Source organism: Elephas maximus, chromosome 27 (genome assembly GCF_024166365.1).
Source record: "Elephas maximus indicus isolate mEleMax1 chromosome 27, mEleMax1 primary haplotype, whole genome shotgun sequence".
Classification (NCBI taxonomy): Eukaryota; Metazoa; Chordata; class Mammalia; order Proboscidea; family Elephantidae; genus Elephas; species Elephas maximus.
In genome coordinates this window covers 1,879,009-1,904,350 of record NC_064845.1, presented here as the reverse complement: position 1 = coordinate 1,904,350, position 25,342 = coordinate 1,879,009, and the positions used below count along the sequence as shown (strand labels likewise).

Sequence of the window (25,342 nt, the reverse complement as noted above, 5' to 3'; positions counted from 1 at the left end):
TCTTGTAAAAAGACCAGGCTTAATGGCCTGACTGAGACTGGAGGGACCCTGATGGTCATGGTACCCAGACCCCTTTGTTAGCCCAAGACAGGAACCATTCCTGAAGCCAACTCTTCAGACAGGGATTGGATTGGACTATAGGATAGATAATGATACTGGTGAGGAGTGAGCTTCTTGGCTCAGGTTGACACTTGAGTCTATGTGGGCAACTCCTGTCTGCTGGTGAGATGAGAAGGAAGAGGGGGACAGGAGCTGTTGACATGGGGAATACAAGGTGGAGGGGGGAGTGTGGTGTCACATTAGGGGGAGAGCAGCTGGGAGTGCACCGCGGGGTGGGTATGGCTTTTTGTATGAGAGACTGACTGGATTTGTAAACTTTCACCTAAAGCACACACACACACACAAAACTTCCAAGTCTATCTTCCATGTCCTTTAGCTCTCTGTCACAATTCAGTTGTGTATTCTAGTCCACTGCTTTCTTTGTGTCTTACTCTATTTAACCTTCCTTTTGGAATTTTCATTTCAGCAAGTATAGTTTTCGTTTTTAGAAGTTCAGTGTCTCCCCAGTAGCTTCCTGTTTTAAGTTCATCTTTGTCGTTGTGCCTTTTGTTTCTTTAAAAAGTTCATACGATAGCTGCTTATTTTCTGTATCTGACAGTTCCCAACATCTGCAACTCAAGTCTATTGTTTCTTGTTCTTGCTGACTCTCAGAAGGGGTTGTCTTGGGTGTTTGGTAATCTTGGTTTTGAGCTCATTGCATGACTTGAACCTGTGAGAGTTCTGCAGGCTTAATTTGGAGACATTTTCGTTCAGAGGCTTTTCCTTCTGCTGGTACCCAGGGTTGCCCCAACCACGGCCTCTTCAGCTCTGCCAAGGATCCTGGCTGAAAGGAGAGCACTACGCTTAGCTTCCCCACCTACTGCTGCTCCAAGGTAATAGCCTTAGTCAGTACTGCCACCTTACTTCTCTCTCTTACTTGCCTTTCCAGTTTGGCTCCCTGCCACTGTAAGCCGTCCTACTATTCTAGACCCACGGCACCAGCCCTGGCTCCCACCTCTGTGGCCAAGGCTTCCAGCCACCCCACCTTGGCCCCAGCTCCTGGCCACTCCTGACAACAGATCTTTTGGGTTTGTTTTTTTGAAGGACTTGTCCCTAGAAACCCCTCCTACCTATGCCTCAATGTGTGTGTGAACAGAGTGTCTGTTGTATGACAGCTGCAGAAGAGTTCCTAAAAACTCAGTCACCGGACAGCAGAATTGGGGCGGGGGTCGATGAGGGGCAAATGATGCTAACCAGGAAACGTCAGGAGCAGAGAAGGGAAGTACAGAGAACATCGAGATTGGAATGCATGCTGTTCCAAGCCAGAGAGACCACTGTCTGGTCAGTGTCTCCTGTGCTGACCTCTGACATCTGGGGAGTGGTATCAGGACAGACCGAGCTGCATCCTTTCTTTGAACAGATGGTGACAGAAATCGACCCCACTGTGAAGCGGATGGAATCCCAGCGCTCTTCCAGGGCCTTAAGTTCCCGTTCTCGGTCTATGGAGATGCTGTTAAACAGACTGAGAGCCATCAAATCCAAGGAGGAGGAGGACAAGCTTGCCAGCATCCTGGACGCAGTGGGGGAGTTTGGACCATTCCAGAGAAGGCTGGTGGCCCTCACCTTCATCCCCAACATCCTGGCAGCCTTCTTCATGTTTGCTGACTCCCTAGTGTTCACAGCCCAGAAGGCCTATTGCAACACCAGCTGGATCCTAGCAATGTACCCCAACTTGTCAGAGGCTGAGCAGATGAATCTGACCCTGCCCCGAGAATCCAACGGCAGCTTCCTGACATGTCTCATGTACTCACCTGTGGACTGGAATCTGGATTCCATCATCCAATTTGGCCTCAACCGCACAGAGATGTGCCAGGATGGGTGGATCTATCCCAAGTCCAAGAAGCGAATGCTGACAGATGAGGTGTGTCTTGTTCTGGGTTGTCTGTAGGCTCCTCAAGGGCCCAGATAGATGCTCCCACCCTCACTGAACAGGAGGGGAAACTGATGCCCAGAAAGAGGAAGCAGTTGACCTGAGGTCACCCTGCAGAGGATGGGCCAGGAAAGAAACCTCGAATTCCTTCTACCCAGTCCCAGCCCCGCCTACCTTACCCAGGAAGGTGGAAGGATCTGGGGGGAGGGCTGGATACTGGACCACAGGGTTCGCCATCTTCACAGGAAGTTGCTTTTGTCATTGTGGCTCTGCCCTCTGAACCCACAGAAAATAAGAAATGGGCAAGAAGCTACTTCAATCTGGTACCTCTCGCAGGGCTTCCCAACCAGAGCTGCCGTCTGGGCCCTACACACACCTGTCCAACTTGACTCTCCAGGCTGGGCCCAGCATTTGTATTTAGGAGAGTCCTCAGTGATCCAGCCCGTGCCCTTTTACCGCCCCACCCCATGCTATACAGGCCTAGCTCCCAGGTGAGCCAGGTGCAGGTGCGAGGCCCAGGTAACAGCCAGGGCCTGCTGCACACAGTTACCTCCTCCCAGGCTTTCTCCTTAAAGGCCCCACCCTGAGGGAAGGCTCAGTCTCTGGACCCACAAAGCTGACCCGGGGTGGGGGGGGCGCCTGTGGCCAATGGCTGCGTCTCACCTGCAGTTCGACCTGGTGTGTGGCAAAGAGTTCAACTGGGAACTGGCGATGACCGTGTACATGGCGGGCTTCCTGATAGGATCGGTCACCTTCGGGTTCTTGTGTGACAGGTGAGTCTGAGTTTCACTAGCCCCTGGGATGCCCCACCTTCCTCGTGGACACTCAGAGTTGAAGCCTCTTAGGCTGGGGGAGGTACAGGTGGAGGCACCCCGAGAACCGGGAAGGGCTTGGGGCCAGGGAGCAGCCAAGGAGGTCTGTCGACGCCCGCAGGCTGGGCCGCTACCCCACCATCCTAGTGTCGCTGCTGGGGCTAACCATCTTCGGCTTCGGGACGGCCTTCGTCAACAGCATGGAGAGCTACCTGTTCTTCCGCTTCAGTGTCGCTCAGGCCGTGGCGGGCTACGGTATCAGCAGCATGTCTTTAGGTAAGGGCCAGCCGCAAGGGGCGGGGCCAGGTGTGGGTGGGGCGGGGCCAGGTGTGGGTGGGGCGGGGAATGGGTGGGGCCAGGTGTGGGTGTGGTGGGGAGTGGGCGGGCCAGGTGGGGGGGTGGGAGAGTGGGTGGGGCTGTCATGGGGAGGGCCAGAGCCAGGTGTGGGGCAAGGCCAGGTGTGGTGGGTGGGGTGGGGAGGGGCCTGGTGTGGGGGTGGGGAAGAGTGTGGGGTGTGGGATCGGGCGTTCGGGTGGGACAGAGCGTGGGGGTGGGGCAGAGCATGAGGGGGGGTGGGTCTGGGGTGGGGTCTGGGTCTGATGTGGGGGCGGGGTCTGGGGCGGGGCTGGATCTGGGCTGGGGCTGGGCCTGGGGGCGGGGCCAGGATGGGCCGGGGCCCCCTCCCCGGTTCCGCAGGGCAGAGCCAGGGCTGCTCGGGCAGGCAGCGAGGGAAGCAGCCTCGGCCCCCGGCTGCCTGAATGCGCCCGAGTCAGTGCCTAGCCTGCCCTTCCACCCTCGGGCCCCGCCCCAGCCCCTCGGGCCCCACGCGTTCTCCCCACGTGCCCCTTGCGAACCCCCGCGCATGGCTTACGTTTACTGCGCTCTTAGGAGGGACGGACGAGCTGCTAAGTCCTTTATATGCATTGTCTCGTTTCGTCCTACCACACTCTATTCAGTAGACGCTGTTTTATCATTTCGAGAAGGATACTTGCACCTCAGAGAAGTTAGCAACTTGCACAGCTATTAAGTGAAGGAGGAGGAATACCATCCCAAAGCCCCATATGCGCTCACAGCATTACACCTGCAGTGGCCTGATTGGCACGGCCTGGTGTGCTCAGGGTCCCTGTCAGGAACCCTCTCCTTGTTGGGAGCTTGCCCCAGCTACCCCGGAGGGAACTGGGCTCCCCACAGAGCCCTAGACCTCGCTGGCCAAAGCACCAGTGTGCTCAGAGCGGGGTCTGTGACTCCTTGCCTTGGGCCACAGGCCAGGCCTTCTCTGTGAGAGGTGTGTGGTCAGGAGGAGGTGTTTGGAAGGAGCAGCGAGGTTGAGAAGGGACTGGTACTTGATTGGGGGGTCAGACAAGAGGCCTCGGGTGCGTGTGCCCTAGGGAGCACAAAGCAACTCTGCCTGGCTTTGAGGGGCTGTCTCGACCTGGGACAGGCTACTAGCAGGCAGAAGATCCTTTGCCCAGTCTCAGCTGCCCAGGGCAGGGTTGGGGCTTCTCAGGGGCTGGGTACAGGGACAGTCCTGGGGACCTGAGCCGACTGTGGTTTTGTTTTCTGGACTCTGTACAGTCACTGAGTGGCTAGTGGGCGTGCACCGGGCCCGGGCCATCATCGTCTCACACTGCTATTTCACCGCTGGGATCCTGATACTGTCCGGCCTTGCCTACAGCATCCCCCACTGGCGGCTGCTGTTTCTGGTGGGTGGGGCACCCGTGTTCTGTGTCATCCCCTACATCTGGTGAGCAAGCGAGTGCTAGACGTGCACGAGAAGGGTCTGATGGGCTGGAGATCGGGGGTGTGGAGGGTCCCCAAGCTGTGGGAGTAGGTGAGGTTCCCCTGGGGTGAGCTGAAAAGAAGCCCAGGGCTAAGACCCCGGAACTCAGAGATGTCGGGGATGTGGTCAGTCAGGAGGAGGAGAGGAAAGGTGAGGTTCAAGGAGAAGGGAATGGTCAGGCTTGAAGGCAAGAAAGTGAGGCTGGGGAAGGGTCTTTTTGCCCTGGTGACCTTCTCAGGTGGCTTTGGTGGAGTGGCAGAGAGTTGAGGAGTGATGAGGAGCTGAGGAAGGGTGCCATGCAGGAGATGCCTCTTTCATGGTGTTGAGCTGAGGTGAGCAGGGATGTGATGACTGGTCTGGGAGCTGATGTGTTCACTTGGAGAGGGGTAACAGACACGAGAGATTGAGCAGCGAAGGAGCAGCCGATGAGCAAAACTCGGAGGTGTTAAAGGAGCGGATGGGAACAAGAGTGGGATGGTAGGAAGAAGTGAGGAACGGGAGGGAAGAGGAGAGGAATGGGTGGAAAGAGGAGAGGAACAGTTGGCAAGAGGAGAGGAACAGGTGGAAAGAGGAAAGGAAAAGGTGGGAAGAGGACAGGAACAGGTGGGAAGGGGAGAGGAACAGGTGGGAAGAGGTAGGAAGAGGAGAGGAACAGTTGGCAAGAGGAGAGGAACAGGTGGAAAGAGGAAAGGAAAAGGTGGGAAGAGGACAGGAACAGGTGGGAAGGGGAGAGGAACAGGTGGGAAGAGGTAGGAAGAGGAGAGGAACAGGTGGGAAGAGGAGAGGAAGAGGTGGGAAGAGGAGAAGAAGAGGTGGGAAGAAGAGAGGAAGAGGTGGGAAGAGGAGAGGAAGAGGTGGGAAGAGGAGGGAAGAGGAGAGGAACAGGTGGGAAGAGGAGAGGAACGGGTGGGAAGAGGAGAGGCAGAGGAGGGAAGAGGAGAAGAAGAGGTGGGAAGAAGAGAGGAAGAGGTGGGAAGAGGAGAGGAAGAAGTGGGAAGAGGAGGGAAGAGGAGAGGAACAGGTGGGAAGAGGAGAGGAACGGGTGGGAAGAGGAGAGGTACAGGTGGGAAGAGGAGAGGAAGAGGTGGGAATAGGAAAAGAAGAGGTGGGAAGAGGAGAGGAATGGGTGGGAAGAGGAGATGAACAGGAGGGAAGGCAGAGGGAGGGAGGCTACTCATTTGTTAAGGGCTAGGCAGTTCTGCATGAAGAAATTATCATATTGAATCTTGAAATTATATTTCATCTTTACAACCTTAAAAAATAGGCCATGCAAGTCCCATGTTATGGGGTCGGGGATGGTGGGGGGAAAACTGAGGCTTCAGAGAGTCTACATAATGCTGTTACCCAAGGTCACACAGCTGGAAAGTGGTGGAGCTGGGATTTGAACCCAGCTTGTCTGGCTCAGAGCCCCTGCACTCTAACCAGTGCCCCATACACAGCATGGACTATGGGAGATGGGGCTACCAGCTAAGAGAGGACATGTAGGTGGCTTGGAAAACCAGAAACCCATTGTTGTCAAATCAATTTCAACTCATAGTCGGAGGGCTTGTAGGATTTAGCTGCCCTGTAGGACAGAGTAGAACTGCCCCGTAAGGTTTCCAAGGAGCAGCTGGTGGATTCGAACTTCCGACCTTTTGATTAGCACCCAAGCTCTTAACCACTGCACCACCAGGGCTCCAGATGGCTTGGAGACTTTCTAAATTATGCAGAAGCTGGAGAGCAGCCTTGACAGCCCTTGAGGTACCCAAGTGAGTGTGGGGACCCATCCAGCCAGAAGACATGACTTTGTCTTGTAGCTGGGAAATAGAGTTTCATGGCCTGAACTTCAAATATTCTTTAATATTATTAATGTAATAGATTCATATGGTTAAACATTAAATAGTGCCAAAAGGTTTGTGATGAAAATAAGTCTCTCCCACCACCCTAGCCCCCAGTTCCTTTCCCAGAAGCCATCACACTGAGCTCTCTCAGCTCTTTCTCCTGATAGATGTCTCTGTCGTTCTATGTAAAATGAAAAGACAGTTATTGATGGGCTGAACACACTGGGGTACATTTTTCTTTAGCCACTGCCTTCAGACATGCCCCATCGGCTGTCTCTTCCCTGACACTTGACAGTATCTTGAGCAGATTCCATCTCTTCCCAGTCATTTTTAGTTGTAAGAATAAGTCTCAGTTTTGATAATTAAGACTGGCTTTCAGGATTAAAAAATCCAGAGCAGCCCCATTTAAAACTTGAGTCTTACACCCAATTCACAGCTTCTCCTGACCCCTAGCCAAGGCCCCATCTCGACCTGCAGTGTGCGGAGAGGATGAGGCCTGTTCTGATGCTATTGTGGGGAAGAGGATGAGGGCATCAGAGAAAAGAGGGCAGATAGAGTAACAGGGGCAGATAGAGTCTGCCTGTCAGTGCCCCCTGTGGGGGGGCGTTCAAATCCCATTGTCTCAGAGCACACTGGCCGGCCTTCTGAGTCCATAGTCTCCTGAGGCACAGGGGCCCTCTGGCCAACCTCTTCATGACTCCCCCCCAGCCCCTGCCCTTGGCAGCTCACCCCACACGTGCAGGTCTTCTCACCCTAGTACATGTGTGCCTTCAACACAGCAAGGTCCACCTGGCCAAAAAAACTCAACATCCAGATGTGATATGCTCACTGCCCCCCAGCCCGCATCCTGCCATTGTGGGCTTCTCCCGCCAACCTCCCGCCTTTATCAGGCCCAAGTGAGAGAGGGCGCCCGTCTCTGGGTCTGTGTAGGCCCTCAAAGTTCAGAAGACTTCTTCCATAAACTCTGGAGTATCAGGCCCTCAAGTGTCTGAGTCTGCGAGCCCCAGCCAAGGAATGGGGGCCAGACCCCATTTCTCAAAGGCAGCCCCCAATCTATCTAAGGAGTTTGCTTGGTGTCCCCACACTTGGCTTGCTCCAGGGAGGAAGGAAAGAGATTCAAGACCCTCTCACTTCCACGAATTGAATATTTCCAGCCTATAGAGGTGGCGGAAACCCTGGTGGCATAGTGGTTAAGTGCTATGGCTGCTAGCCAAAGGGTTGGCAGTTCACATCCCTCAGGCGCTCCTTGGAAACCCTACGGGGCAGTTCTACTCTGTCCTATAGGGTTGCTATGAGTTGGAACCAACTTGACGGTACTAGGTTTGGTTTGGTTTTGGTTATAGAGGTGGCTGGGGGAGGTGGCCCCTGGGCTGTTTTGCTGGTTTTTTGTTTGTTTTTTTTTTTAGTTTACTAATCCTGCTCTGAACTGGTAAGGCTTCTCTTTAGAAGGTGTGGTTATCACTCACTGTCACCAGCTTTGGGGCTTCAGCTGAAATTCCAGGACATTCAAAACAAAACAAAACAAAAAATCCCACTTAACATTCTGTTACACTGCTATTCCTTATTCTCTGATTTTTTTTTTCTTCAGTAGCGCTTGGATCTTGTTTTATGAATATAAAATGACTAAACATTCTCAAATGTTTTTGAGGATACAAGTAAGAGTTTTGTCTTATTTCGTTTCTTTCCTTTTCCCTCCTGTTCCCTTAGGCACTATCTGTGCCCTCTGGGGTCTGGTTTGTTTGTTGAGGACTCTCTTGCATCTGGAAGGTTGTCTTCAATAGCTAGGGGTCTATGGTCATCCTTTCATATTGAAGAGTGGGTCACTGAGGGGCTAACAGGCAACTCTGAGTGAGAGTCAGCTGACTGACTGTCAGGTAACCCTTTAGGGCAGTGGTTCTCAGATTGTAACGGGCACCGGAATCCCCTGCCAGCCTATCAAAACCCCCAGCATTTATTTAACAGGTCTGGGGTGGGGCCCAAGGGTGTGATTTTCTAGCAAATTCCCAGGGGATGCTGACGTTTATGCTGCTGGTCCGTGACCACACTTCGAAACCAAAACCAAACCAAACCCATTGCCGTCAAGTAGATTCCGACTCATAGCAACCCTATAGCCAGAATAGAACTGCCCCACCGGTTTCCAAGGAGCTCCTGATGGATTCGAACTGCCAATCTTTTGGTTAGCAGCTATAGCTCTTAACCACTGTGCCAGCAGGGTTTCCACACACTTTGAGAACCACTGCTCTTCGGTGATCAGTGGCCAGCGCCTTTTCCCTGAGGGCCCCCCCAACAAAAGCCAGGTAGTTGCCCGGCTCAGGCTGTCTTGCTCCCTGGTGGGAGTGAAGGTAGGGCATCTTGTCATCTTTATAGGACTTCTGCTCACTTCTCCTGGGTTTAGCCTCAGCCCTTGCCCCAGATGTCCCTGCTGTCCCTGTGCTCCAGGTGGAAACTGCAGAGGGAGCTGGTGGGGTCCCATCTCTGAGCACTGGGGTGCTCTGTCCAGTTCCCCCCACCTCCCTCTGCAGACCTGGCTCAGTCAGCAGGACCCTCCACCCCTCCAGGGCTTCAGTAATGTCTCAACCTCTCCCACTGTGTTCTTGCTCCCATTCTCTTTGTTTGCGAGAGTTTGTATCTTTTCTTGTTTCTCTGTGCCCTGGTGGTAGAGTGGCTAAGAGCTTGGCTGCTAACCAAAAGGTCAGCAGTTCGAACTCACAGTCACTCCCTGGAAACCCTATGTGGCAGCTCTACTCTGTTGTATAGGGTCGCTATGAGTCAGAATTGACTTGATAGCAATGGGTATGGTTTGATTTGGTTTATTTTATAAAGGATGGTGGCTGGTTGATGCAAATAGCTAAGCTCAACTATTAGCCAAAAGGTTGGTAGTTCAACCTCACCCAGAGTTGCCTCAGAAGACAGGCTGGGTGACCTGCTTTCGAAAGGTCACAGCCTTGAAAACCCCATGGAGCAGCTCTACTCTGCACACAGGGGGTCGCCAGAAGTTGGGATCGACTTGACGGCAACTCACAACAAGATTTTTTAGAGGACATGCGGTCAATCCCCCATCTTTTGAGGAAGTCCCAGTGTGATGACTTTCTTTTTGAGACGTCTGCAGCCTTAGAGTGGAAAAGGATTACTGCTTGCTGGCCCCTGGGGTGGGGGCAAAGGCACGGGCAGGCTGGGGGATGAGTTTGTCTGTAGCATCTTGAGCATATGTTTATGGTGACCAGCCACAAAGTTCAGGCAGAGGCGGGGTGGTGGCATGTGAAATCAGCAGGGCTGATGACAGTTTCCTAAAGAGTGCCTTACCTGGGATGCCAGGCTCCTACCCGGTCAACTTCTGTGACCTTGGGCAGGTCCCTACTCCCTGAGGCTGGGAATCACGGGGAGAATTAAACAAGACCACGTGTGTAAGGGTACCAAGCACAACTTCTGGTATAACATGTGCTTGTATGTGTCTGTCTGTGTGGATCCTGACAGCCTCGGAGGATTGGAACACACGGAGGGGATAGAGTTGCTCTGAGATCAAAGGCAGTGGGGGATGTGGCAGGGGAGGAGATGAGCCGAGGTGGGGGGTGGGGGACATTTGTTCGCCCTCCGTTCACCCAGGCAGGGTGCTGGGCCTGGGTCGGAGTTGGCGTCTCTCCCCCCATACTTTCTGTGCTGTCAGGGAGACAGAGACAGAGCAAGAAAAATCCCAGCTGTGGAACCGGGGTTCTCACAGAAGGCGTGGGCTTGGGGGATGGTGCCCCGAGGACATCCCCTGAGGTAGAGAAGGAAGGAGAGCATTCCTATGGAGGGCCTGCGAGTGAGGAGGCTGTAGTGGTAGAGAAGCAGGGCTTAGGGCTGTGTGGCTTGGGCAAGGGAGGGACAGAGGGCATCCCCAGGGTGGTGGTGGTCTTCAAGGCCTCCAGAGTCTACACCACCTCCTGTTGGGACAGGATGGGCACGGGCGAGGCTGGGGCGGGGCCGACTTGGGTCTTGGGAGCACCCTGGAAGGATGAAATGAGAGAGGGGTGTGTCACACAGGGTTCTCCCGGAGTCCCCACGATGGCTGATGCTGAGAGGGAAGGTGGAGGAGGCCAAGCAGATTCTGTGCCGTGCAGCTTCCGTGAATAAGAAGGTCATTCCTTTAAATCTGCTGACCCAGGTAAGAGTCCTCAGGCTTGGAGTGGGGCAGGGCAGCAGGCTGTAGAAGGGCCTCTTCCCTCGTCATCCTTTCACGTGGGGCCTCAGCCCAGGGGGTGTCCCCAGCCCACTGCTTGAGGGGAGTGGGAACAGCAAAATTGAACCCTGCTGGGGGAAGGCCAGAAGCTAAGCGGGCACTGTGGGGGGCAGGCAGGCCTCCTGGGTCCTGTGGGGGGAGAGCAAGCTGGGGTCTTGGCCCCACCTCTGGCTGGTCCTGCTTGTCCTATAGATGCACCTGTCTGGAAAGAAGCCAGTTAAGACCTCTGTCCTGGACTTCTATGGCAATAGGTACCTCCGCAAGGTGACCTTGGTCATGGGCTGCCTGTGGTGAGTGCTCAGAGCTGGCTGCAGACGGGCATATGGAAGCCAGGGACTTGGAGGGGTGGGGTGGCCAGGCTGCCAGGGGAGCAAGGGGCAGGGGCCAAGGGGTGCGGCCTGAAGGACGCCAGCTTGGCCCATAGGTCACAGGCCTCAGCGTGTATTTCTGCCCCCATCCCCACCCTTCCCCTGCTGTCTTCTGCCTGTATGCCTTGCTCTGTGTGTCTGTCTGTCTCTCTCCTGGCTGCATTCCAGGTTTACCATCAGTTACACCTACTTGACACTGAGCCTCAAGGTGAAGGATTTTGGTGTGAACCCCTACACCCGGCAGGTGATCCCCAGCCTCATGGAGGTGCCTGCCCGGTTGTGCTGTGTCTTGCTCCTGGAGCACCTTGGGAGGAAGTGGACCCTGGCTCTGACCCTCCTCCAAGCCTCCCTTGTATGCTTGCTTGTCCTTCTCCTTCCCCAAGGTACAGCTCGCCAGGGGGTGGCACCCCTCTCCACCCAGCCTTCCTCCTCCCTCTGACCCTCCCTGAGTTCACCTGCCCAGCCCAGCAACCTGATACACCTGGGAGCTGGCCTCCTGCACCCACAGCCCACCCACACTGAGGAGGGTGCACCTTGGGAGCAGGCTCCGTCACTGGGGCACTGCCTGCCTCCTGGCGGGGGGGGGGCCCAAACAGGGCACACGCACACTCTCTGAGGCCCGAGAGAGGCCAGCATGCTGCCCAGAGCAATTGTCCTTGTTCGGGAGAGTGGCCGTCCTTCTTCCACCTGAATGGAAGCCTGTCAGAAGCAGGTCTGACGGCTAAATGTGAGCATATGATGGCAAAATGTTTGCCCAACTGCCACCCCAGGCCCTGTCTCTCATCTGTCATTGGGAAAGCCTGTTTGGTAAATTCAAAGGACACTGGGTGGCACAGTTTCCACTCAACTACTAACCTGCAGGTCGGTGGTTCACCACAAAAGGAAGACCTGGCGACCTGCTTCCATAAAGATTGTGGTTTTTCGTTGCCAAAGAGTTGATTCTGACTCCCGGCAACCGTGTGTGTGCGGAGTTGAACTGCTCTAGAGGGTTGTCAAGGCTGTGACCTCTCAGAAGTAGATCTCCAGGCCTGTCTTCTGAGGCACCTCTAGGTGGGTTTGAACCACCAACCTTTCGGCCAGTAGTCCAGCATCTAACCATTTGCACTACTCAGGGACTCCCAAGAAAGCCCTACAGAGCAGCTCTACTCTGTAACACATGGGGTTGCTGTAAGTCAGAATTGACTCCACGGTCATGGGTTTGGTTTTTGGTTTTGGTCTGTAACTTCACCAGGAAACATAACCCGCCTGCTGGAAACTGAGTGTAAGGTTAGGCTAAGCTCTCAGGCCCAGTTCTTACATGAAGCTATCTGTTTCCGGGCTCAGTGCCCTGCTTGCCACAGGGCTCGGAGCTGGAGAAGGAAGCAGGGCAGGGCTGGCAATTATCTTGGCCATTTCAGAGAGCCCCAAGACAATGGACAGGCCCCAGGTCACAGAGCTGAAGACTGGCAAGGCTAGAGTTCGGACGTGAGGAGGTCAGCACATACCCACTTAGGATTGCTGTCTGTGAGAGCCCTCTTAGCCATGTCTAGGATCGGCCTCAGGGGCTCCCCCTTTATCAGGGCCCTGGACTTGTGTATGTCTGAAGGGGCTCTACTCTCCTAGATGTTGGCAGTGTTGACTGGCAGTTGGGAAAACAAATTTATTATTAATAGTTGGTCTTTGTAAGTGAGTCAAGCAGAGATATTTTAAACTCTCAAACATGAAAGAAACTTGCAGTAGAATTCCCAAAGATAAACTGGATCTCCAGCTGCATCCTGGGGCCAGAGCTGGGCGTGGGGTTGGGGCAGGGTCCAGCAGAGGCTGAGAGGGGGGAGCTGCCAACTGCCCAGCTCCAGCCTGTGGGTGGGGTCTGCAGCCCCCAGCTTCACCACGCCCCCGGAGCGAGGTTCCCCAGATACTGGCTGTTTTCTTTCTCCTTCAACGTACATGTCCACCTGCCCAAAACTGGGCATCCTGGAAGGCCTAACTCCAGTCCCAGCTGTTCAGGCCCCAGCTGCCCTTGTCCACCCCAGCGTGGATGAAGGGGAGGGTTGAGAGCAGGGCCTAGGTCAGGGAGCCTGGTCCACTGGACACCGGGGAGTTTGCTGAGTAGGCCAGGAACCAAGTGGATGCCCAAGGAGAGAGTGGGCGAGTGAGGTGAGATAGGGTGGGGGAAGCTGCAGCTGGTGAGGATTTGGAAGAGAAGAGGAAGGGGTGTATGAGGGCTGGGTCCAGCCTGGTAGATGGTAGCCTGCGAGGCCAGCGGGGTCCCAATGGAACCCCCATGCCTGCTGACCAGCTCTCCCACTGCAGATGTACTAATTCACAGCCTGGCTGGGCCTCAGGCATGCTGACTCTCCTCTGGCCGAATGCTTGAGTCTGCTAACCCACTGACCAGGTGGTGGGGATGGACTGTTCAGATGCCTTCCGGGAGGGACCGAGGGAGGGTCCACGGGCAGGCTTCCCCCACCCGCCCAGGGGAGGATGGGCCCAGACTCAGGTGGCCATGTTGGCTGGCCACAGAGTTGAAATTCACGGTGGTCTTGGTGATCCTGCTGGGAGAGTTCAGCCTGGCCGGCTCAGTCACCCTGCTCTTCATCTACACTGCCGAGCTCCTCCCCACTGTTCTCAGGTACTGGGCCTGGCAGTGGGCAGGGGTGGTGGGCCGTAGGGGGATGGCCAGTAGCCACATCAACAAGGGCAGCTGAATTTCCTAGGCGCTTCCCTGGTGACAGGCACTGTGCTAAGCACTTTACGTGGGTTTCCTCTTTTAACCCTGACCAGAATCCCCCAAATGCTATCATAAACCCTATCGCAGACGAGAAAATCAGAGAGACGAAGGCCCTTGTTGTAACTCAGACGTAGCCCAGGCAGTCTGACTCCAGAGCCCTGCGCACACACTCGTGGAAAGTGTTTGGGCCCCCTGAGCTCAGACCCTTGGGCCCCTCACTGAAGACAGCAGTGGTCCCTGCCCACCTGGTGTCTCTTACACCCAGACAACACTGAATGGGTTCATTTCTCCCTCTCATGACCACCTGCCCCCACAAGCAGACCCAGAAGTTGTTTCCCACAATTCTCCAATGTTACACAACGAATGAGGACTGGGTGGAGAATGGAGGCTGTGGGGCTGCAGGAACTGCTTCCTCCTGCCCTCCTCCCCAGCCTCCAGGCCTAGAGGGCCTCCCAGATGATCTTTCACTCCTCCTTCCAGGGCGACAGGTCTGGGGCTGGTGTCTCTGGCGTTTGCGGCTGGAGCCATCTCGTCCCTGACGATCTTGCGCATCAGCCAGAGCCCCTCCATCCTGCCCACCTGTCTGTCCTGCGCCTCAGCTGTCCTGGCCTTGTATCTCTGCTCCCTGCTGCCGGAAACACAAGACCTGCCCCTCGCTGACACTATAGAGCACATATCCTCACAGTTAAGGTGCGTGTGCAAGGCCCTGGCTCCAGCCAGCATGGAGCCTGCTCCCCAAGCCCTTGTCTCTGAGCGTATGTCAGACACCATCCACTGCTGCTGCTTTGTCAGAGGCCCAGCAACATGAGGGCCGGCCGCGGCTACAGAAGCCTCCTAGTTCTCCTGGATGCCTGCCTGCTTCCTAGGCTCCAGCCCAGCCTCTTGCAGCTCCCTCTCTGCCTGGCTCTCCTGATCCAGCCTGGCCAGGTCCCCTCTGTTCCCTCCTCCTGACCAAGAGGCAGCTGCCTGCCTGTCTGGGCTGGGCACTGCCCTTGGAGATACCCGCAGGGGTGCTCCATGGTGGCCTGACCTCCCTTCCTTCCCAGAGCACAGGGGACCAGCGTGGAACCAGCTCTCTGAGTAGCTCTCCTTTCCTGTCTGACGCCTAGTCCTCTTACTGACCCAGGTTCATTCACAACTCTGGCCTTGGCTCCAGTAGCTACATTTGGGAACCGAATTCCACCCAGGCCCTCTGTGGGCACTGTTGGCCTCTGGAGGGGAGTTGTCATGCTTGGTAGAACCACCCCTCTTGGGATTTGGGCCAACGGAGCCCGTGACACTTGCCCAGACCTCAGAGAACCTGAGGACCAGTGAGGCGCAGAGGTTGCCTGAGGTCCCGCAGTGCCCTCTGCTCTGTACCAGAGCACGCTGCCTCTGACCTCTCACCATTCTTCTCCTCCCTCCCTCCCTGCCCCGCAAACCCTGGGCTAGGCATTGTGCCAGGGGCTGTACTGTAAGAGGTAAGAGGACTCCACCCTTGAGGAAGCCATGTGCAAAGAGTTAACACCAGTGGGCTCTAACAGAGGGATGTGCAAGACCTATAGGAGCCCAAGAAGGAAGCAGCTTCAGTGTGGACAGCCAGTGCAGGCTTCAGAGGAAGTGACATTTGAGTAGGGCTTTGAAGGGTGAATAGGAGTTTGCCCCAGGATAGAGAGAAGTACAATGCAACAGAGTAAAGGGCATAATGGTTAAGAACACAGGCACTGGAGCCAAAGGGCCTGGATTTCTGTTTCTGCCGTACCATTACCTGATACCTCTGAAACTCAGTTTCTTCATTTGCAAAAAGGATAACATAGTAATAACAACAGCTAACACTGACTGAGCATGTACCGTGTGTCAGATCCTGGCCTATACATGCCTCATCACACTTCCAAAAAAACCAAACCAAACCCATTGCCATCGAGTCGATTCCGACTCATAGCGACCCTATAAGACAGTAGAACTGCCCCATAGAGTTTCCAAGGAGCACCTGGCGGATTTGAACTGCCGACGCTTTGGTTGGCAGCCGTAGCACTTGCCCACTGCACCACCAGGGTTTTCTCATCGCACTTAGTCCTCACAAAAACCACATGTGAGGTAGGTCCTATCGTTAATCCCCCGTTATATAGATGAGCAAACAGAGGTACAGAGACGTAAAGCCACATAGCCCAGCCTTCCTCTCCCGTCGAGTTTGTGGGAGGATTGAGCCCACATGTTGCAGCTGGCACAGTGCCTGGCATGTAGCAAGTTAGCAAGTTCTCAGCAATGAAGGTGGTAGACAGAAACCTCGAGACATGGAAGCATAAAGGGTCTGGCCAGGGTTGGGAGATAGAACAGGACTGACCCTGGAGGCGAGGGTTGCTCACGGGCCCATGGAGAAGCTTGGCTGAGATCTCCAGATGTGGGAAGACCCTGCCTTGAGGCAAAAGCAGAGCCAGCCATGGCTGCAGGGCCTCAGAGTCCCTGCTTTGCTCAGCTTACAGAAAGAGGCGAGCCAGGACTCGTGGTTCGAAGACCCTTCTGAGGCCCTCACTGAGGACACATCATCTGAGGATGTGAGTGAGGAGGCGGCCAAGAATGCAATTCTCAACACTATGGTTCAGAAGGTGGACTCCAAAGTCTTTGTCACCAGGCTGCAGCAGCCCAGAGAGTGAGCAGACACAGGACCTCCGAGGCCAGGTCCCCGAGGGTCTCATTCTGCAGTTAAGTGACTGGGGCCCAGTCCAGCTTCGGAGGCAGGGCCAGTCCTACTCCAAGGCTAGCCCTTGAGGTGCAAAATACCCCTTTTGGGGGAGCTAGTGTAGTATATGTTCCAATAAAGCTGCCGTGTTGGTCTTGAGATGACTCGGGTCAAAACTGGCTATGTCCAGAGAACCCAGTGGTCCTGGCCTGTGGGTCTTGCAAAGTACCCACTCACACAACACTAACCAGAACCAGTCGCTGTCGAGTCAACTCTGCCTGGCTTATGGTAATTTTTGCAAGTAGATTGCCAGGCCTTTCTTCCAAGGTGCCTCTGGGTGGGTTCAAACCTCCAGATAGATAAGCACTTAACTGTTTGTGCCAGTGTCCTTGGCCAAACTCTTGGGGACGCTGGAGGAGCTCTCTGGGAGGGGAGGGTCCGGGCAGGATTGCATCCCCAGGCCGACCATGCCCCTATCCCAGCGTTGCTAGGGGGTGGGCTCTCAGCTCCAGCACAGGCTGGGGCACATTTCAAATCCCACCTTTATGCACTGGTCAAGGCAGAGGTAGACGACAGAGGATTAATGAGAACTTGTCCCATTTGCACCACTGCACAGGGCTTTCGCACTCGTTTTTCCTTGGATACTTCCACATAAGAATGTCCTTGGGGATGACCCCGCTCAGTCCTCATCCTTGGGGATGCCTTGCCTCTTGGCTCCTGCCTAGCTGACCTCTGACCTCCTCCATCCTGATAAGGAGCCCCCACACCCCAGCTCACCCTGCCTTCCCAGCCAGCTTTGAGGTTCCCCCAGGGAGGCTCAGGATACCTCATCCTTTAGCCGGAGTGGGGAGGCCCTGGGGACAGGCCCTGTCCTCCTCTGTCCCTGGGAGGGGAGGTCCTGAGGGTGGGCCTGGGTCTTCTCTGCTGGCACCCGGTTTGCTGCAAGGCCATAAGCTTGCAGGGCGTAGCCGTGATCTAACACCCAGGGCTTCTGTGGGAAGGAGGGCTCAGAAGAACAGCAGCTGTCACGGAGCACAGGCAGACAGGCCCGGGGTCTCTGGGGCGGGCGGACGTGCCACGAAGCAGAAAGCAGCCTCAGCACTTCAGGCTCCCCGGGTGAGCACACAGCTTGGGGTGTGCTCTCTAAGCTTCAGACGTAGAGAAGCAGGTCCCCCCCCTTCCCCTTTCAGTTTCGATTTCCGGCCCCTTGGTTCCTTACCAAGCTTCCTGGGACTGCCTCCAAAGTGGGGCTTGAGGAGCCCAGAAAGGGTCTCGCGAAGCACCCACTCACACAACACTGACCAGTTGCTGTCGAGTCCATCCTGCCTGACTCATGGCAATTTTTTGGAAGTAGATTGCCAGGCCTTTCTTCCAAGGCACCTCTGGGTGCATTCGAACCTCCAAAGAGCCGAACACTTAACCGTTTGTGCCACCCAGGAATGCCCAGGATGCTTTAAAGTTTTCCATCTCTTACCACCCTTTCTGGGGAGGCCTGTCTGAGCTGGGAGGGCCAACATATAAGCCATGATTAAGCCCAAAACCAAAGCCCGTTGCTGTCAAGTCGATTCCAACTCATAGCAACCCTGTATGACAGAGCAGCACCGCTCTCTTGGGTTTCCAAGGCAGCAGTCTTTACGGAAACAGGCCGCCATGTCTTCTTCCCACAGTTCAGCTGCTGGACTCAAACCTTTCAGTTAGCAGCCAAGTGCTTAACCACTGTGCTACCAGGGCTCCTTCATGATTAAGCACTAGGCCTCAAATCCCTTTGCCAGAATTCAGCCGGTGCTGCAGGGAACAGGGAGAGGGATTGGTCAGAAAACTGATGGGACAGTGTGAGTGTGGAAGGAGCTGGAGGCTGCAGGATGTGGCTGTCCGCAGGGCCTGCTGCATCCTACGTGACCTTCAGATTTTTCTTAGGAGGCCAGGACTGGCCAGTCAGTTCCAGATAGGACTTAGCAGGTTTGTTTGCCTAGCCGACCGGTTGCTGTGCTCCAACTCGTGGCAACCCCGTGTGCGTCAGAGTGGAACTGTGCTACACAGGGTTTTCATTGGCTGATTTCAGAAGCAGGTCACCAGGCCTTCCTACCTAGGTGTCTCTGGGTGGATTTGAACCTCCAACCTTTTGGTAGCAGCTGAGCTCATTAACTATTTGCACCACCAAGGGATGCCTTGTTCATATTACCCAGAGTTTGACATTATATATTTTGACAGACTAGATCTATGCTGTCCCATACGGTAGCCACTAGCCAGTTGTGGCTACCAAGCCCATGATGTGGCTGCTGGCCCGAAGTGACACATGCTGTAACTTTAAAATACACACTGGATTTTGAAGACTTCGTACAAAAAAAAAAAAATGGTAAAAGAGCTCATTCATGTTTTTATATGGATTACATGTAGAAATGATATTTTGGATATACTGAATTAATAAAATTGATATCTTCACCTGTCGTTTTAAATGTTTACAAATGTGACTGCCGGGTATTTTTAAATCACACATGTGGCTTGCACTTGTGGCTCCCGTTGTATTTCCACTAGACAGCACTAGGCCACAGGGTCCCTTTTATTGATTTCACACAGCACTGTGATCATACAGGCTTCTTAGTGTAATATTGAAAATGAAATGCCAAAATTGCATGAAAGTACATGTTGGTGATAAATTCTCTTTCCCACAAACCCAATGCCTTTATGCTACAATAGTATGTATCATAGATGTCAGCAAGATTCTCCCTGTTTAGGAAGATAAACAAAAAGAAACAACAAACCCACTGCTGTCAAGTCGATTCCAAAACTTAAGATGTTACTCCCAGGCTTGGGAATTGCTCTCATCTTCCCGGTCACGGACCACAGATGCGAGAATCTGTATCTTTCAGCCTTTGAGATGTTTCTCCCACTGCCTGGGCGTTGACTTAAATGTGGGACCCAGCCCCTTACTGTAGGTTACCCCTCCCCTTTCGGGTTCCTCCCTGCCCCTGACACGATCGCCACTCACAATTTACCAAAGAGCTAAAGGCAGGGCTGTGTGCCCTGAGGGTGAAGCAGCTCAGGACTGGGCTACACCCCTGGGCCCTGGATGGAAAACAGCCCCGTAACTGCAAGTCTCAAGCCCGGAAGCTAACTTAAAAACGTGTGAATCCTGTAAGGTGGCGGCAGATGCGAACGCTGTACCCATTCACAGTGCTGTTGCCACAACACAGGACTCATATGGCTTTCCAGGAAGACGAATCTTATTGAGAATGAACTCGCAAGCAAAAATTACTGAGGAAACAGACGAAACAAGTAGAAACAGTAAACCACCAATGAGCCAGCGGTGACGGAGCTCTCTGAAAAGGACTTTACATTTTATTTAAAACGTTCAAAGAGCTGAACTATCAAAACCCCTAAGACAGGAACTTGGATAAAGACACACATAAACCCTAGAAATGAACAATACAGTGATTGACGTTACTTTTAAAATATATAACTTACAAAAATTACATTTTCTAACAGATTTTTGCTGGTATATGGAAGAAACACGATAAACTTTTTTTTTAATGTGCTTTAAGTAAAAGTTTACAAATCAAGTTAGCTTCTCACACAAAAACTTATATACACCTTCACAATTGACTTTTGAAAATCGATTTTTATATCCAGAAATCTTGCCAAATTCTATCACTCATCTAATTTTTTCACAGAGTTTTCTGGATTTTTTACATGGGCCGTTATATTGTCTGCCATTATAATGATAAATTTTTTATCTTCCTGCCAAATCCTCACACTTCATTTATTTTTCTGATCTTACGGCGCTGGCTGGAATGTTAGACATGCTGAAGACAGGTAGTTAGAATGCAGATTTCCTGATCTCAGAAGAAATGCTTTCAACATTTTAACATTAAGTATAAACTTTGCTGTATAATTTTATAGATGCCCTTTATTAAGTTGAATAAATTCTCTCATTCTTAAATTTTCACTACGAGTTTTTGTTTAATTGTGCCTTAGACGAAGTCTTACAGAGCAAATTAGTTTCTCATTAAACAATTAATACATATATTGTTTTGTGACATCGGTTGCCAACTCCACAACATGTCAACACTCTCCCCTTCCTGACCTTGGGTTCTCTGTAACCAGCTTTCCTGTCCCCTTCTGCCTTCCCATCCTTGCCCCTGGGCTGGTGTGCCCATTTAGTCTCCTTTTGTTTTATGGGCCTGTCTAATCTTTGGCTGAAGGGTGAACCTCAGGGGTGACTTCAGTTAAAAGGGTTTCTGGGGGCCATGCTCTCCGGGTTTCCCCAGTCTCTGTCAGACTAGTAAGTCTGATCTTTTTGTGTGTGTGTGAGTTAGAATTTTATTCTACATTTTTCTCCAGCTCTGTCTCGGACCCTCTACCGTGATCCCTGTCAGAGCCGTCAGCGGTGGCAGCCAGGCACCATCTAGGTGTGCTGCACTCGGTCTGGTGGAGGCTGTGGTAGTTGTGGTCCGTTCGTCCTTTGGACTCATCTTTCCCTCGTGTCTTTGGTTTTCTTCGTCCTCCCTTGCTCCAGGTGGGGTAGGACCAGCGGAGTATCTTAGATGGCCACTCACAAGCTCTTAGGACTGCAGATGCCACTCCCCAAAGTAGGACGTAGAACATTTTCTTTATAAACTACATTATGCCAATTGAGCTAGATTGCTACAAAGCTTTTTTAAACCAGCAAACATGTTGAAATTTTAGGTGATAATTTTAAAATCTGTTAATGTGGTTAAATATATTAATCTATTTTCTAATCTTAAACCAACCTTACATTTTAGGAATAAACTTGGTCAAAATCCCCTTTTTTTTTTTATTTTGCTGGATTTGGTTTGTGGTATGCTGCTTAGGATTTTTACAGCAATGTTCATGAGTGGCCTTGATCTACGTCTTTTTTAGAGCTGTCCTAACTTCAATTATAATAATAAAACGTCCCTGGGTGGTGCAAATGTTTTGCACTGGACTAATCTAACCTAAAGGTTGGTGATTCGAATTCACCCAGCAGCACCACGGAACAGAGGCTTGACTATCTGCTACCATAAAGATTTCAGTCAAGAAAACCCTGTGGAGCAGTTCTACCTTGTAACACGTTGGATCACCATGAGTCAGAATCGACTTGGCTTGGATTTTTTTTTTTTTTAATTTAAATCAAGGCTTATCAATGATAAAACCCTCATAAATTAGTTCAGAACTATTTTCTGGAAAGTATTGTTTAGGTTTGGTTTATACATTTCTTAGCTAGACAGTAGAACTTGCCTTTAAATTTATTTTTCGGTGAGCAGCCGAGCACTTAACCGCTTCGCCACCAGGGCTCCTGCCTTTGGGAACAGCCTTAAATGTCTTTGTAAACATGATACACCTTTTTTTTTTTTAACGTCAACATTACAGAAAAATACAAATAAGAAAGTTAAAAAAAAAAAATTTCTTCAAACTCTCTACCCAGTGGAAACCCCGTTCACATTTTTAATGTGCGACCTTTTGGACATCTTCACGTGTCAACAAATGCCTAAATCTCACGTTGCTGGCACACGTTGCCCCTGAGAGTCTATCAGCTGCTTACCTCTCCCAACAGTGTGTCCTGGGCATCTTTTCACGTAATTAAATACAGGGCTTTGTCACACATTGTATTGATTACTTGGTGTGAAAACTAGTGACCTCTACTGGTGGTATTAAGGCTGTTTTTGACTTTTCTCTATTTTTAATGCTAATCTGCCTTAATGAAGGACTTCAGCAGAGAAGATACACTGCATGACCTCCCCAGTTAAAACCACTAAAATCTCCAATAAAATATTTTAAAAATAGATTGTGAATACATTGCTGAGCTGGCATAAAAGCAAAGAACCCTCAGAAGCCCAAAACAAAGCAAAAGAAAGAACAGGGGGGAGTAAGAGAGCTTCAAAGTCAGCTTGTACCTTGAGGATTTCTGCAACATCTCGATGACCTTGCGCTTCCGCCTGGGTGGCTGAGCAGAGCACAGAGGCGGGAGACAGTCTATGATGGCAGGACTTAGCCTGGTGTCCGTGGACCTCCCAGACGGTATGTGGATAGGATTCAGGAGGTCCGTAAACTTGGGGGGGAAAAACTACATCTTTATTTTCACTAACATTTAAATGGCTTTTAACATGTTCTTTAATTATAAATGCGGGCAACACCCCGCAGCAGTTCTAGCAAGACCCGTAACTCAATCCCCAGCTGAAACGGCGGGTATCGATCGTCTCCGTGACTGCAGCTCCCTTGAAGCATCATTGTGCTTATTACTACTTCCAAATTATGCTAATTAGACGCTCCCTAGATCTTGTTGGTGGATGTGTTAATAAGGAAATTCATATATTATTATACCATAATTTGGTTTTTAATATCTTTATAACTACATTTCAATATAATTGATTTCCTTATAATCCTAAATATTGTATTTTATGCATTTATCAACATCCTTCTCAAAAGAGGGGTCCACAGCAGAGAAAAGGTTAAGAACTCATCTAGGGTTTTCCCACAATAAAGACCCAGTAAGAGACCTCTGTACGTACACATCTGGGACTCCAAGACGTCTGGCCTAGGTGTGAGGATGAATAAACAGGTAAACCTTCCCAGGCAGAAGGTGGAATCAAAGCAGCTTACCTTAACTCGGCTTCGGCACTGGGTAGAAGAATAAAATATCTCTTTAGCAATCATAACTATACATCGGTCTTCAAGCAGGTTTTCAGCCCAAATTCACACCACTCGTGTAGTTCTTTGGAATGTGTTAGCCAAGGAGGCAAGACTCTTTCCATGTCCAGGTCCATATTAATACCCGGGTTAAGGAGCTGGCTTTACACCAGAAGACAACGCCAAGAAGTTTTGAAAATAAACATGCAGACCACCCAAATGAGAAGAAGTAAGGGCTATTTATTCAGGGCCTGAAGTCGGTCACCAGGACCTGCATTTGGCAGAGACACAAAGGCAGGCAGGGGAGCGGGAAGCTTTATGGTGGGAAGAGGGGAAGACTACCTGGGGTCCCACGAGTCGGAGCCGACCGGATGGCAGCTGATCTCCGCTGTGCCCTGGTCAGAGGTTGTTGGCACAGGCGAGCTGGAGGTGGGCTAACTAGAAGCAGGGTGTCCTGTGTAATTGATTTAGGGAGCATATTTGGCTTTCTCTGGTTGGCCCTGAGCTGGAAGCAGAAGCAAAAACCAGGGAAGCTGGCAGTCACTGACCAAGCCCCAACTGTCCTGGGCTGATCACAGAGGTTGTGGTTTGGGTTCAGGGACTGGTTGCTGCAGACAGTGGGACAGAGTCCTGTTGTCACAGGTGGTCTGGCCATTGTCCATTCGTATATCCAGCCTCGTACACTGTTTTTACCAGAGAGCTTCAGGAGGGGCATAGAGTGTGAGGAAACCAAACCCATCGAATGGATTCCGACTCATAACGACCCTATAGGGCAGGGTAGAACTGCCCCAGAGTGTTTCCAAGGAGCAGCTGGTGGATTCGAACTGCCGGCCTTTTGGTTAGCAGCCGAGCTCTTAACCACTCTACCACCAGGTCTCCATGGAGTGTGAGAAGAGGTCCCCAAATTTCAAGGCACAAAATAAAGACCCTTGTGTTCCCACATTCCGTCTCCAAGGCCTGCTGATTCTTCCAGGATATCTTTTGCATCTGACCTATTCTTCCATTTTCATTGCCACTTCCCTGGTTCAGGACACCATCACCCCTCACCTGTGACACCTTCATGGCTTTTATCGCTGCCTCCATTCTCTCCTTCTCTCTTTAATTCACTTTCCACTTAGCAGCCAGAGTGATCTTTCAAAAAAATAGAACTACCATACAACCCAGAAATCCCACTCCTAGGAATATACCCTAGAGATACAAGAGCCTTCATACAAACAGATATATGCACACCCATGTTTATTGCAGCTCTGTTTACAATAGCAAAAAGCTGGAAGCAACCAAGGTGTCCATCAACGGATGAATGGGTAAATAAATTGTGGTATATTCACACAATGGAATACTATGCATCGATAAAGAACAGTGACGAATCTCTGAAACATTTCATAACATGGAGGAACCTGGAAGGCATTATGCTGAGCGAAATTAGTCAGAGGCAAAAGGACAAATATTGTATAAGACCACTATTATAAGATCTTGAGAAATAGAAAACCTGAGAAGAACACATACTTTTGTGGTTACGAGGTGGGGAGGGAGGGAGGGTGGGAGAGGGTTTTTTATTGATTAATCAGTAGATAAGAACTGCTTTAGGTGAAGGGAAAGACAACACTCAATACATGGAAGGTCAGCTCAATTGGACTGGACCAAAAGCAAAGAAGTTTCCGGGATAAAATGAATGCTTCAAAGGTCAGGGGAGCAAGTGCGGGGGTCTGGGGAACATGGTTTGCGGGGACTTCTAAGTCAATTGGCAAAATAATTCTATTATGAAATCATTCTGCATCTCACTTTGAAATGTGGCGTCTGGGGTCTTAAATGCTAACAAGCGGCCATCTAAGATGCATCAATTGGTCTCAACCCACCTGGAGCAAAGGAAAATGAAGAACACCAAGGCCACACGACAACTAAGAGCCCAAGAGACAGAAAGGGCCACATGAACCAGAGACCTACATCATCCTGAGACCAGAAGAACTAGTTGGTGCTCGGCCACAATCGATGACTGCCCTGACAGGGAGCACAGCAGAGGACCCCTGAGGGAGCAGGAGATCAGTGGGATACAGACCCCAAATTCTCATAAAAAGACCAAACTTAATGGTCTGACTGAGACTGGAGGAATCCCGGCGGCCATGCTCCCCAGACCTTCTGTTGACACAGGACAGGAACCATCCCCGAAGACAACTCATCAGACATGAAAGGGACTGGTCAGCGGGTGGGAGAGAGACGCTGATGAAGAGTGAGCTAATTATATCAGGTGGACACTTGAGATTGTGTTGGCAACTCTTGTCTGGAGGGGGGATGGGAGGATAGAGAGAGAGGGAAGCCGGCAAAATTGTCAAGAAAGGAGAGACTGAAAGGGCTGACTCAAGAGGGGGAGAGCAAGTGGG

The 25,342-nt window shown here is 51.9% G+C and overlaps 1 protein-coding gene across 1 annotated transcript; it reads left to right on the top strand.

Moving 5' to 3' along the window:
* Positions 1-808: 808 nt before the first annotated feature.
* Positions 809-16,311, top strand: SLC22A14 (solute carrier family 22 member 14). Its single transcript, XM_049870688.1, has 11 exons — positions 809-932; positions 1,460-1,960; positions 2,639-2,742; positions 2,903-3,057; positions 4,357-4,525; positions 10,405-10,525; positions 10,793-10,890; positions 11,137-11,351; positions 13,426-13,579; positions 14,159-14,368; positions 16,134-16,311. Exons 2-11 carry the CDS (start codon positions 1,460-1,462, stop codon positions 16,309-16,311), a joined length of 1,905 nt encoding a protein of 634 aa, XP_049726645.1. The 5' UTR covers positions 809-932.
* The last annotated feature ends 9,031 nt before the right edge of the window (positions 16,312-25,342 follow it).